The sequence below is a fragment of the Episyrphus balteatus genome, chromosome 2 (assembly GCF_945859705.1).
Source record: "Episyrphus balteatus chromosome 2, idEpiBalt1.1, whole genome shotgun sequence".
NCBI lineage: Eukaryota > Metazoa > Arthropoda > Insecta > Diptera > Syrphidae > Episyrphus > Episyrphus balteatus.
The window spans coordinates 1,253,351-1,269,787 of record NC_079135.1 but is presented as its reverse complement, the minus strand read 5'-3'; the positions used below and the strand labels follow the sequence as shown (position 1 = coordinate 1,269,787).

Sequence of the window (16,437 nt, the reverse complement as noted above, 5' to 3'; positions counted from 1 at the left end):
TTGTGTTCAAAATAATAGTAGTGGCTGCATCAAAAAAACATTTTTTATAATTACGGTGCTTCTACGGTTAAAAATTTAGTTTCTTTGATGTCAAAGTTTGTAACGGTCAATTACTGATAAATGTATCATAGTTTCAAAATGAAAAAGAAGGTTCCAAATAATTTTTCATTGACTTTTGGTTGTTCTTTCTAATTTGACCTGTTCAAAATAATAGTAGTTAAAGTTATTTTTGAAGAATTTAAAAGCGGTTTATAATATAGAATATTTATTTTTGGTTTAAAAGTAAGTACTCATATAATATGAACAATTTTTCAACAAAAAACGATTTGTTTCGGTTTTAATCTATTTAAAGTTCGAAGAGCAAAACACTGCAGTTCGGATAACGGAAACTTTTACGAAAGCTGCTTGAAGAAGGGAAAACCTACTTGGAAATTCAAGGTTATATAAGGATGCTCCCCTACAATGGTAGCCAATGCAATAAACTCAACGAAAAACCCGAAACGTGCGGTAGAAAAAGAAAAAAGACCGTCGTAGATGATAGGCGTATTGTCCAGATGAGCAAAGTTGAGCCTTCTGCATCGTCGTTTCAAATCCAGAAGGCTTTAAGCCTGGATTGCAGTGCAGTGAACATTCGGAGGCGACTGTTAGAGACTAATTTGTACGCTTGAAGTTCACATAAAGTACCGCTGTTAACAAAGAAATATGTTAAAATACTAAAATTTTCGACCCTCCATGTTTAACTTTTTCCGTCGTATACTTTGGAACATATTCCGTATTGGGTGGACGTCGGACGTATTCTGGAGATCCAGTACCACCAAAGAGGACAAATTTGCTCGCATCAGTAAACAATATGTTACGCTATTACTTCGCTGGCCAGTTTATGTAATCTTTTACAAACTGGATACGCTTTTTAACATGTTTCACAGAACTTTTCGTGGACTTCAAGCGTACAAATTAGTCTCTAACAGTCGCCTCCGAATGTTCACTGCACTGCAATCCAGGCTTAAAGCCTTCTGGACTCGAAACGACGATGCTGAAGGCTCAGCTTTGCTCATCTGGACAGTACGCCTGTCATCTACGACGGTCTTTTTTCTTTTTCTACCGCGCGTTTGGGGTTTTTCGTTGAATTTATTGCATTGGCTACCATTGCTGGGGAGCATCCTCATAAAACCTTGAATTTCCAAGTAGGTTTTCCCTTCTTCAAGCAGCTTTCGTAAAAGTTTCCGCTATCCGAACTGCAGTGTTTTGCACTTCGAACTTTAAATAGATTAAAACCGAAACAAATCGTTTTTTGTTGAAAAATTGTTCCTATTATATGAGTACTTACCTTAAACCAAAAATAAATATTCTATGTTATAAACCGCTTTTAAATTCTTCAAAAATAACTTTAACTACTATTATTTTGAGCAGGTCAAATTAGAAAGAACAACCAAAAGTCAATGAAAAATTATTTGGAACCTTCTTTTTCATTTTAAAACTATGATACATTTATTAGTAATTGACCGTTACAAACTTTGACATCAAAGAAACTAAATTTTTAACCGTAGAAGCACCGTAATTATAAAAAATGTTATTTTGATGCAGGCACTACTATTATTTTGAACACAGCTGTATGTATTCGATATAGAGTGGCTTTTGCCTAAATCTGCAATAATTTTGAAGGGTTGCCACCAAGAACTGTCACCTTTAATCCAGGGTAATCGTGCCTATTGGATTGATTTGCAGCCAAAGGCATTCGGCTGTATCTAAACGGTTTCACTTTGAGAGTACTTGGGTGTTATTATTGATAATAAACTTAATTTCCAGGAACATACGAGTTATATTTGTTCAAAAATCTCCAAGAAAACATATTTTTTGATGCTTCTTCTGTACAATGCCCTAGTTAAACCACACTCCGATTATTGCTCTTCTCTGATGTTCGATTCGAATTTTTATGTTAAATTAAGACTTCTAAGATTACAAAAGAAAGGGATGAGAATAACCTTTAAGATGAATTATTACACTCCTGTTAGTGCTATGCTTGAATGTTTGAATTGGATGAGTGCTAAACAAAAGCTGACTTATGATGCAATGGTTTTTATATTCAAAATGAGAAATGGAATACTGCCGGAATATATGTATGTTGGATGGAATCTTGGAAGTAGCGGAAGTTCAACCGTACAATTCAAGGAAACCTGTAAAATGAAAGGATATTCACAAATTGGTTCAATACACATAACATCTACCAGTTTACTTACGAACAATAGTTTAATCCGAAAATAAAACTCATTTAGCCCTGATTTTTCAATAATCAGTTATACTATCAAACTAATAATGTCAATTTAAAAAATAGATATTCCTAAGAATGAGCTCTAACTGAGGTTTATCTGACTATTAACAAATTGGCCCCTAGTTATAAATTATACTGGCCTCGAGTAATAAGTCCGTTACAAAAAAAGCAAAAGAATGTTTTGAAAAAAGAACGTACCAACGAACGAACGTATCGAAAGCAACGAGTCCAATTTCTATCTTAACTTTAATACTATGTAAACAAATATTTTGTATAGGTACTACTTGCGAATTTATTCATTCCTAAAAAAAAAAAAAACAAAACAAAATATAAAATAAAAATATTAAATGCGAAAAGGGGTGTTTTCAATTCTATCTATCTATCTGTCCATAAACAGGCACAACCTAAAATTATGGTTTGGTTTAGCTCAAACTAGGAATCAAGCGTTCGTTGGAAACTAGAATGTTTTTTGATTTTTTCATGTACATAATACTTTACTATATACAAAAATTATGTTTTGCAGATTTGTTTTCGGTCTAATAGCCTGTTTTCACTAGACCTCAAATTAGGGAACTACGCAAAATGTCAAATTTTGAAATCTGAACTGACCTCATTTGCGAAATTATTTCATTTGGGCTTTAGTGAAAACATTAACTGAAAAACTAAATAAATTTCGGCTGAAAAAGTAACAGTTTTTGAAAAAGTTTTGAGAGTTTTAATGTCAATGTTTTTATTTTAACCATTTTCTGTTTGTTGATAATTTCATCTTAAATATTTATTTAGAAATTGGAATGGGATAAAAAGATGCTATTTAAAAAAAAAATGTAAAAAATAAAAAGAAAACAAAATCATCTTAAGATACTTTACGTTTTCAGTTTAGGATTACCATTAAAAAATAAATATAAGAATAATAAAAATCCTAAACTACATGAATTTTATTTTTATTAAATTTCTTTTCAGCTTTTGTAACTAAATCTCCGTTTTGACATCACACTATTTTCATCATCAAAACTTAACAAAATCATCAAATAAAAAACAAAAAAATAATAATAAAGAACAAATCTACAGAACCCTAGAGTTAAGCTAACTTCCTTAAAAAGCGTTGTTAGATTTCCATTCTTTTGGAAATTAACTCGAAGAATTCAAAAATAAATTAAAAAAAATAATAATAATAAAATCAAGCCAACCAAAATCATATTTTCTCAAAATTATAAGTAGCAACTGCAACTGAAGCCAAAAAAATAAAACAAATTTAAAAGCAAAACAAACAAACAAAAGCAAGTTATTCAAAACTTTAAAAAAGTTTTAGTGTTAAAAACAAAAACAAATTTTTTTTAATTTTTTTATTTACGTTTTTTTAAAACGCAACAAAAGTGTCATTAGAAGAAAAAAAAAACAAAAAGAAAAAACATTTATCATTTTCGCGTAGTTCTCCATTTTTCTGGAGCCAAGTGCTACAGAATAATAATAATAAAATAAATAAATAATAAAAAAAAAAAACTACTTAACCCCCCTCATAATCTCAATACTCAAAAACTCTTAACAAAATAATAAAAAAAAAATCACAGTGATAAAAGTGTCGAAATAAAAACAAAAAAACAACAACAACCTTCTTTGCTGGTCAGCAATAAACAAAAAACAACAACACACACTTTCAAAACATCTATGACCAAAAATTTTTAAATTTGAAGTCCAAAACTATCCAATCTTTCAAAAATTAAAAATTAAAATACAAAAGCAAAAGAAACAAAAATACTAGTTACAAGTCACAATCCAACAGCACACATCTTTCGAAAAAAAAAAAATAAACAAACAAAAAAAAATAAAAAAACAAAGCAAATAAAACATATATACATAGTAATTTTATTCAACCTCAAATATATATATTAAAAATATATTACAAAAGGAACAACGGATCATTGTTAATAAAAGTGTTAAGTTCAAAAGTTTTTTGCTTTTTTTTCAAAAAAAAAAAAAAAATTATATATAAATAAACAATAATTGTAAATTAAGAAAAAAAAAAAAAAAACAGTAGATGCCAACGACGGAAAATAATAAAATTTGGTTTTCTAAAAAACAACCATAAACGGTGATTCTAAAACAAACAAAACGTCTTAGGACACAGAAACAAAACACACACACCCACTGTTATCCTGAAAAAATTAGGTCTTAAAAACATATATTTATTCAAATTCACACTGAAAAGAAAAGAATAAAAGTACAAAGATTAAAAATAAAAAAAAAAGTAATTATCATAAGGTTTATACAAAATAAAAAAAAAAAAAAACAAAAAAAAAAAATAAAAAATAAAAAAAAAGCAAACTAACAACACAACAAGTGCGGACTGTTAAATATATAATTAAGTGAAAAATAAAAAAAAAAATACAAAATATACTATAAAACGGAAACAATAAAAAACGGAATAATATAAGGCATTTTTACGTATTAAATTAAAAACATAAAAACAAAAAAAAAAGAATATTAGCTATATATTCATATATATACATTATATGTGAATGTATATATGTGCGTGTGAATTGCGTGAGTGAAGAGAGAAAGAGGATTAAAAGTAGAATAAAAACAAAAACAAAAAAAAAAAACAAAGTTTATGCAACATAAAAAATTAACATCACTGTGATAATTATTATAAATTTATTATTAATTAAAACTAAGAATACATGAAGTAAAAAATTAAAATTAAATTAAAAAAAAAAGAACATTGAAACAAATACGTGATATCTTAAAGGACTTCGATACATATATATTATATATAAAAAAAAACATAACTCTTAGGTAAATTAAAAGACTTTGCAATCTTTAAACAAATAATAGAAATACATATATATTTAATAATAGTGGTTCTCATCAAGAAAAAAAAAAAAATAATTTATATTGATAAGGATATAACGAAAAAAATTTCTCATTGTGACATCAACATTGCAACAACATGAACAATATATTATATAGATTAAACACAAAAATTACTACATTCTAAAGTCAAAAAATCAAAAAAAAAAAAAAAAAACATAAGCAAAAAAAATAAAAATTGTAACTACAACACGATTAATATATTATAAATGAATTTATTAAATATAAACTTAATCTCAAATTAAAAAAAAAAAAAGTTCTTACGTACCTTTCGACCTCCTTAAATTTGTTCTACATATATAATTGTTTTAATTTTCTATGGCCTTGCTTGAAGAAGTTTAAATTTAAATTTAAAAAAAAAATTACAAATAAAATAAAAAAAAAAAAACAAAATTAAAAAAAAAATAGTTATAATAAAATAAAATTAAAAGCGATTAACTAACGAATTTCGTGTTTAAAAAAAAAATAAAAGCAATTAATTAAGTAATAATAATAATAATAAACAAGCAAAGAGAGAGAGAGAGAAATCAGGAGTTGCTATATATTGAGTATTATTCATCATTAAATAGCCAGTCGTTTGCAAAAGTCAACCAACAACATTAAAAGGGTTCCCTCTAATATGAACACCCAAGCTAAAAACTATAGAGCCCTAGAAGGTATGTATTATAATGTTTTTAATTATGAGTAATTCAATTTTAAAAAAAGTTAACAAAATGCTTAAGTTCGTAATCCGCAGAATATAAATGAAAGTTCATTCAAACCTTCATTCTTAAATTCTGTATAATAATAGAAAATTCTATTAGAACATAATTTTGTATTCCAATATTTTTCTTTTCTGTTATTTTGTACCAATCCTTAAAAAATAAACTTGTAAAAAGAAAAATTTAGTCCTGTCTGCAAGTTCTTGCTTAGGTTTAAGAGAAAATAAATTTTGTACACACTTTAAGCTGAGCTTATTTTAAAATTTTCATTCTTAAAGCACTTAAAATTTTCTTTTATAATTTAAACAAAATTGCATACTTTTGTGATGCTCTAATCTTTATTTTCTAAACATTGTGTTTTAAAGGAGAACTTTATGTAGAATTAGCTTATCTACAAATTTTAAAGCTTCTTTTTCTCTAAAACCAACATTTTTTGTAGATATAAGTTGTGACTTTTGAACCTACATATATAACAGGACTAGCGGACGGAGGAAACTTGAAGACTTTTCACAAATGTTAAAGTAACTTAATACCAACCTGTGTTCCAAAAAAAATCAACCTGTTTATATTTTTTTTTTTTTTCATTTCTATGACATTTTTCCACTCGAATAAAGAACCTTAAAAATTATTTTCATTATTTGGCGTGGAATTTTTGTTTTACCTAAACACCCTGTGAACATAATACATACAATACCTTTAAAATTGGGTACAAGTATTGCATTTATTTTAGAACCAAGAGGCCAAAGCATTCATACAAATATTTGAGGCGGAAATGAAAAACTAGATATCACAACTTTAAAATGTTATTTTTAGCAATGAAATTGTATTGAATATGAGATATTCGTATCTGAAATACAATTTGTTTTCAAAAAGTCCAGTTTTTCCATTGTTTCTTTGAAATTTGTATACCGAAAACCCTGTATGGTAGAGAAATTCTAAGACTGCATCAGAATATCAAAATGTAGTAAGGGGCTCCGGGACACAAACCCATATTGACCAGTGTAATTCATTCTTCAAGCTTTCATAGGAACGATGAAAATTTATTCTTAAGTCACAGTTTTCAGTATGAAATTATACTCCACTCCACTAGGTCTGCAGGAAAAAGAAAATCATTAAAAACATCGCATTTATTCATTTTTGTTCAAGAAATATTTTAGTTTAAACATCACCGGCAACTGTGGCGTATGCGCAACATTTTTTTTCTATTGATTTACAGTTAATACATTTTTCGATTTGAATCGGAAATTATATTTCGATCCATGTTGGAAACCAGAACAAAATATTAAATTCATGTAGAATAAAATAGTGAGTTTTGAAGTGATTCGTTGCATTCCGATTTTTAAGTTGTGCCATTCAGGTTGACTTTTACAATTTGATTCGGGTAATGATGGACTGACTTATTTATTTTTGTTTTACTTTAAAGAACATCAATATCCCTCTCGACTCACTGAACTTCTTCAACAAAAAATATTTTTTTTATATAAATTTGATTTGTCTTTCTTGTATTCATATAATTTCAAAAATTTGTTTTAAAAAATTGTGTTTTTTTTCTGTTTTGTCTAAAATTTATCGTCAAATTCTACCACCATTTTATCCACAGAAATTTATGAGAATTACGATAATGGTCCAAACGATGATGCTTTCTTTATGAGCACCATGAGAAATCTTAATATGCCAACAAGTTTCCCACCAATAGGAACTTTTACTCTTGACTCAACTTTGGGACCACCACCGCAACCCCAAAGTACAATTGGGATATTTGACGCAAACGAAGAGCAAAATACTATTGGGGTATTCTCATCGAATAGTGTTTTGTCGAATGGCATCAATACAACTGGTAATTCATCTTCGTCATCATTTGGAGCAGCAAGTACCACGGGTAACAATGATTCTAGTCAAACAACTCGCGAGACGGGTATCATTGAGAAACTTTTGGTATGAAATATATTATAAACAACACAAAACAAATAAAACGAAAATTTGTCTTTTAGCATTCGTATGGATTCATTCAGTGCTGTGAACGTCAGGCACGTCTTTTCTTTCATTTTTCGCAATTTAGCGGTAACATCGATCATTTGAAAATCGGCGATCCCGTTGAGTTTGAAATGACTTATGACCGACGAACTGGAAAGCCAATTGCCAGTCAAGTTTCGAAAATTGCTCCCGAAGTTGTAAGTATAAAAAATCAAATTGAAGAATCAGATCTAACAATTTTTGTGTATATTTGAGGTTCTATCGGAGGAGCGCGTTACCGGAACTGTAACAACTGAGTTGCGAACCGATTGCGTCAATAATCTTTTAGCATCAAACGAAACTACCGGTCGGATTAGCTATGAAAACCGTGGTGAATGTTTCTTTCTACCCTATACCAAAGACGATGTTGAGGGCAATGTCAATCTTAGAGCTGGTGATAAGGTCAGCTTTCAGATTGCTACTAACCAAAGGTAAATATTCATTTATTAAAAAAAAAAAAAATATAACAAAATTGAATTGAAACGTAGGGTAACAATAAGATGAATTAGTGTTTCATTAATTGCATCCAAAAATAAAGATCATTAAGGCCCAAATAAAACCTAAACATTTAATTTTCATTTAATTGCAGAGGAAATTTAGGTGCTTGCCATATTCGTCTAGAGAACCCAGCGCAGCCAGTTAAGTATCGCGGTGTTGTTTGCTCGATGAAGGAATCCTTTGGCTTTATCGAAAGGGCTGATGTTGTGAAGGAAATATTCTTTCATTTTTCAGAAGCTGAAGGCAATGTCGAACTACGCCCAGGCGATGATGTTGAGTTTACCATTCAAACAAGAAACGTAATATATCATAAAACTCTAATTCAGACAAATTAAATTAATATAATCTTCCATAAAGGGGCGAGAATTCGCATGCAATATAACTCGCTTGCCTCCTGGGTCAGTTATTTTCGAAGACGTTGATTCATCAATTTATAAGGGACAGGTTTTGAAACCTTTGGATCGCAACAATCCAGCTCGTCAAACTAGCGATCCACTTCCCGGGCGTATTCGTTTCCGAGCAGCTGATTATTCTGAAGATGAGGTTCCTTTCGGAGACAAGGATCAAGTATGTAGATTTTATTTATTTTTACAAATTGCATTGTAAAATAATTATCTTTACCAACTTTTTTTTGCAGAAGGGAGATTTTACTCTGCGTCATGGCGATTGGGTTCAATTTTTGTTGGCTACTGATAGGCGGGATCAATTGCAGAGGGCAACATCTATATCCTTGCTTGATGAGACATTTAAAGTTTCTGGTGAAAAACGTGAGCAAGGAATTGTATCATCACTTAAAGATGGATTTGGCTTTCTTCGTTGCGTTGAGCGCAATGTACGTTTATTCTTCCACTTTACAGAAGTTTTGGATACTGTAAGTTTTAATTTTGTTTCTAATCAACAAAAACAACACAATAAATAATTTATATACATATTTTCAATTTTTTAGAGCCGTGAAATTGCTCTTGGAGATGAAGTGGAATTTACTTGTGTTCAAGAACCAGGTATTACTTATAACAATTCGCGTTTAAATGCAATTCGAATCAAATATCTTCCACCAAATACGGTTCAATTTGAAACTTTAATGGCAAGCAATATTGAGGGTAAACTATAATATATACAAAAAATTGATTACTTGGTATTATTACATGAGTTATAATTTTTAACAGGTTATGTTACTCGTGAAGCACCAAAAAGCCCAGTTAAGTCACAAGACCGAGTAGAAGGTGGTGTTATAACATACGACCACGGTGACAGCAAAAAGACTATTATGTATTTTCTTAAAGACTGCGAAAAACCACCAAGAATTGGCGATCGAGTTCGCTTTGACATATGTTTGGTAAATACATAATTTTACAAAAAACAAAAAAATTGGTTACATTTTATATTCTTTTTCTCTTTAAGGTAAAACGAAACAAAGAATTCATTGCTGTTAATATAACTCAACTGCAACACAATGCAACGAACCAAAACAATCAATCTGACGAGGCAGTAGCAAATGGAGGCAACAACCAAAACGGATTCAGTGCTCCTAAAATCGAAGATTTCAAAACTGAAAATAATAACCTTGCCGAACCGGGCCACACCTATCGAGGATTTATTGCCGTTATCAAAGAGAATTTTGGATTCATTGAAACTCTATCTCACGACGAAGAGGTATTTTTCCATTTCAGCAACTACGTTGGCAATCCTAATTGGCTAGAATTGGGTCAAGAAGTTGAATACACACTCTCGCCAAATGGCAACACTTCGGCATCGGGCAATTGTTTGCCAGCAGAGAATGTTCGTACTTTGCCAAAGGGCTCAATTAAACAACCATCCGTATTGGAGCCAATCTACAATGGAGTTGTTGCTCGCCCATTGCGTTGCATTAATCCCGATCAACAAGAATATGCTGGACTTGTTGAGATTCTCAATGACAAGGGAGTAACTATGTCACAACATGAATTTGGCATAACTAGTTTGACAAACCGACGAGATCTGTTGCAAAAGAACGACTTGGTTACTTTTAAAATCGACGAGACGGGACGTGCCGCTGAAATAACTGCCGTGCGCCAAAAGAAGCGTGCCACTGTGGATTCAATTAAGGGTCAGTTTGGATTCTTGAACTATGAAATTGAAGAAGGCAAAAAGTTGTTTTTCCACATGTCTGAAGTTCAAGGCAGTACTGCAGCCTTGCATCCAGGAGATACTGTTGAATTTTCAGTGGTAACAAATCAGGTAAATATTACTTTCAATAAAAAAACAAAAATACAATTTTAACCGAAAATTTGAAATTGACAGAGAAATGGCAAATCATCAGCATGCAATGTTGTAAAAATAAACGATAGGCCAGATAGATTAATATCCCGCTTGAAGCTGAACAGCACAACTGATGATTCCTTGCCACGTCTCATTGTAACTCGAGCTCCCAAAGGGCCCCAGGGCAAAGGATTTTCTCCACAGGCTCGTTTATATAGAATTCCTGGTACATAATTTGAATATATACAATATATCACATTTTAAAATAATAATTCCCTATTTTCTATTTGTAGGAGCATTAGTTGAGTAGAAACAAAAATTCGACACAACACACGTACACTTACAGTGATGAATTAAAGCAAAAGAAAAAAACAGCAATTTTTGGCGCCATCTTCATAAACATGCCTGATTACTGCTCGTCAACTGAAACAAAATAATTTACAAATAATAATTAAGTAAAAATACACAACAAAATAATTATAAAAAAAAAATATACGAAAAAAAATTGAAGTAAAAAAAAAATAAAAAAAAAAAATAAACAAATTATCAAAACATTGCATATATATTCGCTTATAATTATAACGTACATTGTACTGTACACAGCTTATTTCTTATTGAAATGACTGAATTTTGGGATTAAACTAAAACTACAACAACAACGACGACCTTATACTCAACATTCAACTTCATAATCTCCTGTTAATTGTGCTTTGCAAAAGAATACCATGCACAATAATAATTGTACATACATAAATTTAAAAAAAATCAAAAACTTATAGAGCAATATTAATTTCTTGACTTTCCATTATATATATTTTTTTTTATAATTTATTAAAAGACAACAACAAAACTATCGAAACAATATAACTCATAGCTTTTAAATTAAATGTGGAACAGATATGCGCAAAATACGGGACTCATATCCAATTAAATTGTATGTCAACAAAGATATTATGAAAATATATTATACATATTTCATAAAAATAATCCACATTCAAATGTTTTAATTTAAAAAAAAATCGCAGTTTTTCTATACTTGGCTATCAAATAGATAAGAAAATCAAGATGACGACCCACCGCATATTATACCAAAAGAAATCAACATATTACACTCCTTAGGGCTCAGGGCATGAATTTCATGCTTTTTTTTTTACTAAAAACTTTTAATGTTTTCGTGCCCATCGTGTTTTATTTTTAAATCTTAACATCTTAAACCTTCCACGACTTTACTAATTTTAAACAAAAATACTAGAACAGGATTGCCACTTTAGCCTGGTACGCAGATCGAAATAAATTTCAGCCGAGCTAAACCTTTTCTATAATTTTTATGAGAGTTAAAATTTAGCTCAATCTGCGTACCAGGCTTTAAGCTTCTCGTAACATGAAGGAAAAAAGTAAATGATTGAGCATTTCCTAATGAAAATCTCCTCAAATCTGTAGAGAAAAACAATTTTTATTAGTGCCAATGAAAACCTATTATATAAAGTTTATGAATACGGGCTTTTATCCATACGCTCTCAAATGCTTTTTCGACATTCAGAAATCATGAGACTATAACTTTGTGGTTGTTTAAAGCTATATTGGTTAATAGACGGGTTTTATTGGGTCTTGAAATTTCGAGGAATGGCAATAGGTCCACTAATAAAATTATTGCGCTCGAAACTTCCTGTTGAACAGTTCAATACAAGCTGTACTAGAAGAATCCAAGTCCCTTAAAAAAAAACGATGTTGAGGCTTAGGGCTCTGTATTGTTTCCATTTTTATTTTAATATTCACTAGCGAACTCTTATCTGTTAGTTTTCAGTTGTTAAATTGCTTTGCCGCGACGTTTTCTATGAAATTATCCATTACCAACGGATTCCGTACAAATCGTCACTACGATCGGATTTTGTGATTGTATTTTTCGAGAATCGTAGTAAATTTCCGATACGAACGGAATTTGTGATAAGGCCGATTATGTAACCACCAGGTTCTATGCAGTTAGAGAATATGAAGGTTTATTTCTTTTTCCTGCAGGTCCCCAAAAGCAACGACCGAAATTCTTATAAGAGATTCCTAGCTTTTCTTATAATATTATCATTAGTAATAAACTGGCGCCCAACGAACATTTATTTAAAACCAAGAAAATCATAATTAATTTGTTAGTCCTTTTATAGGTAAGTTTATCACAATTATTTTAGATGTTTGAATCAACTTGATTTTGGTTAAAAAGTAAAAAAAACTGCATTACACTAAACACATAATTTTCGTGACACATGGGACACTATTGAAATTAATTTTTTTAGCAATTGTATTAGTGTTACTTCGTGTACGTGTTAACACATGCTGTAAAATTTTCATTTAATTATGAATCTGCCAATTCGTTTAAAATTGGTTCCACTTTTTTATCAAATTTATTTGTTTAGTAGTATTAATAAAATCAAACTCTATCCGACCAAAATAAATTACAAAAAATAGGGAAAACTTGTGTCTGTCAAGCTGCTAGTGGAAGTTATATTATCATTATTGCAAAGATGATTAAATATGCCCAAAAATCCTGATATGCAGATTTGATCTTAAATCAAAAATAAATCAATTTATTTTGCAAAAACCGGAAATTTGGGTTTTGACAGATTTAGATCAAAAATCAATTGATTTATTTTACCCATGGAAAACCCCATTATTATAAATGCATATTTGATTTTTCCAGTCCAGTCAAGTTTCCCTCCTGTACCTTTTTGAGGTTCCAAAATTCTTACATTATTCATATGTTTTCCAAATTCTAACCACTTTAACTTACCTGTATAAAGATATATATTTCGAAAAGTTCGAAAAAATGTTTCCAAAGTTAAATCAAATACATATCACCAGTGGCGTATTGAGGGGGGGGCTCAGGGGGCTCAAGCCCCCCCCAAGCCTTCCAGATCATATTATTTTTTACCCAATTTCATTGTAATATATATGCTTGACTGAAACTTGTTCGTAAATCTTATAGATTAAGAGGCAGCTCAGATGCTCGAGCCCCCTTCAAATTCTGAAACGGCTATTTGTGTTTGTTTGAGTAAGAGCCTTAGCTGTAGCTGGGGGTTGGGTGGTTTTTTTCGGGTTTAAGTCCAATTCGAAATTCTTCAGATCACTTTTTAGTATAATACGTACGTCGAATAATACACCGTTTAGTTTTGCAAAAGTTCTTATGCAATCTCAATAAACACTTTTTTCAAAAATTATATACTTCTCAAAGCTATTGGAAATAGAAATATTTGATATCTCAAAATCTTAGTGGTCATCATATGTAACTAATGGTTTCTTTCAGCAAATGCCACTTTGGACTTCGAATTCGGATTAAAAAAGCAACATATTATGAAAAAATATATATTTCGAATTAAACATCTAAAATAATTTAATGGAAAATTAGTTTCTAGACTTTCACTTTCTGCATTTTTCACTCATTTAAATTTTCTGATCGAATTCAATTCACATTATTTCGGTTTGTAAATTTGGTGCCTTTTTCAATGAATCTATAATTTTTGGACAAAATATTATCATAACTTATTTGTGTCTCCTTATTTTTTCTTTTGAATTCTTCTTTTTTTCCATTAAAATTGCCGATAAAATGGCATCCAGCAGTAATAATTTAACTTCAGAAACAAAATTAAAAAGGATGATCCTTCAGCTATGACAGTTCGAAGCAATTTCTAAGTTTTTGAAATTGATCCAAATGAAGAGTATGATATTTTATTTTACGTGAAATTTAAAAGTGATTTCATGGGCGTTTATATCGAAAATGGTGTTTGTCACACAAGAACTTTGAAAACAGGAGACAGGAGACAGTATTACGAAGCTGTAGACGTCGAGAGCAGTTAAATGCTACTATACCACTTTCAGTACCGCAGCACAGAGCTTCACTCCCGATCAAAGGTGAATATATTAGAGAGACAAATTTTTCGTACCCCTCTAAAAAATGTTTGAAAAATTTTCTAGCCCCCTCCAAATTTTTTTCTGGATACGCCAATGCATATCACTATGACTTACCTATGAAAACAACTTTCTACGCTGAAAAAATTATAAACAACACAAAATAAGAAAACACATACAAATTTAAATGATTAGAATTTTCGGTTTTATTATGTAGGTATATGATTAAATGACTGAATGAATGAAGTAGGAAAATGTATGCAAGAAACTCATTATTCTTCCTTTCAACTATAATGTATTTTTTTTTTAATTTTAATTTTCATTAAATTCTTAAATGTTGTTTGTTTTAAGCAAATTGATTGCCTGAAATAGTACTTTGTACTTATTTAAGAATATAAAACAAAGTTTTCAAATAGTTTTTTCCACAGCAAATATGGGAAATAATTCTCACTAATTTATCATTTTTTTGTTTGTTTTTATTTAATTGTATGAGGCATTTTCTTTTCATTTTTGTTTAGCAAATTACAATTATTTTTTTTTTAATTTAAGAGTGCATTACCATGATGAAATATAATAATAAATTCATTTAATTTTACTTTTGTTGTTATTTTTTTTTTATTTTGTTATATAAAGAGTATAATAAGTATTCTTTACACGGTATGACTGTTTATAATTATTTGAGATGATTAAATATTGCATTACGTTGATATTATTTTTGTTGATTTGAGTGTCTTTCGGTTTTCTTATAAAATAGAAAGAAATATATTATAATTTTTTTTTTGCAATAAATTAAATATTTTATTAATTGTTTTACCAACATTTGAATAATATCTATGAAAATATATAAAAAAATAAAGATCTTTGGAGAATATCAAAATCGATCGAATAAAATTAATTCGTTTATATTGAAAATTGTCCCAGTTCTACATACATACTTGTGCTTTAATAAAAAAAAAAATAAATATCGACTAAAATGACATTGGAAAATAACTTGGAATGACTTTAGATAATTTGAGCTTTTAAGAAATAGATTATTTTGATTTTGTTAGTATGTACGTATTTCAATATTAAGTTGATAGCATTCTCCATGAAAAATGTATCCGTTGGGCGCCATTTGGAAATAATGATTAAATTTAAAACGAAATCCCCGATGATTTTGCAACTATAATTATTTTTTTTTTATTTTAATAAAGTTTAATTTGTCAATATAAAATAGCTAGCACTTTCTATGAAAACGAACCCATTGGACACTATTTGAAGAAAATGATTCAACTAAGAAAGATGCTGACTTTGAAGAAAATGATTCAACTACGAAAGATGCTGACTTTTACATGAATTTAAAAAAAAATAGTTGTTGATATTTGATTTGATTGATGAGTGGAATTTTTGAATATGAACAACTTTGTTCCTAGGGTCACAATGGAGGAAATGTGAAATAAACACGTGAAACTGTTAATAAGACTTGATTTGGAAAAATCAATATAATTATAATCAGCCTATCCTGAGTTTCACGTGGACATTTTGCCACCCGAAATAGTTTTGTTCACCAGGTTTTTAAAAACTATTATGAGTTTCAATCGAAGCGAATAAACATTTTTTGCTAAACTAGTTCTTTGTTCGCCACGAAAATTTAAGTAAGTAAACACCTAACGACTATCTGGCATATTACCGTGAACAACTTTTCGCCCGAAACTCGTAGTAGGGGAAAGTGAAATTCAAATTTTTCGGTTGGAATACGTGAAACTCACGATAGGGCTAAATAATAATGTGTGGCATGACACCCCATGAAAGAGCAACCCCTAGTGACTACTCCATTCTTGTGCATGTAATTAATTTGCAAGATTATCATAATAATGATTAATTGCTCTACAGGGTATCCAAAGCCCAAATCTACTTATATATTCAATAGATCTGCAAAGAATACTCTTTTAGTAGTGCATGCCAAGGAAAAACGAA

The 16,437-nt window shown here is 29.8% G+C and overlaps 1 protein-coding gene across 1 annotated transcript; it reads left to right on the top strand.

Annotated features, from left to right (window-relative positions):
- Positions 1–5,500: 5,500 nt before the first annotated feature.
- Positions 5,501–11,574, top strand: LOC129908921 (cold shock domain-containing protein E1). Its single transcript, XM_055985756.1, has 12 exons — positions 5,501–5,793; positions 7,439–7,773; positions 7,830–8,009; positions 8,068–8,282; positions 8,441–8,648; positions 8,707–8,916; positions 8,987–9,220; positions 9,296–9,449; positions 9,516–9,685; positions 9,751–10,566; positions 10,630–10,813; positions 10,881–11,574. Exons 1-12 carry the CDS (start codon positions 5,757–5,759, stop codon positions 10,895–10,897), a joined length of 2,760 nt encoding a protein of 919 aa, XP_055841731.1. The 5' UTR covers positions 5,501–5,756; the 3' UTR covers positions 10,898–11,574.
- The last annotated feature ends 4,863 nt before the right edge of the window (positions 11,575–16,437 follow it).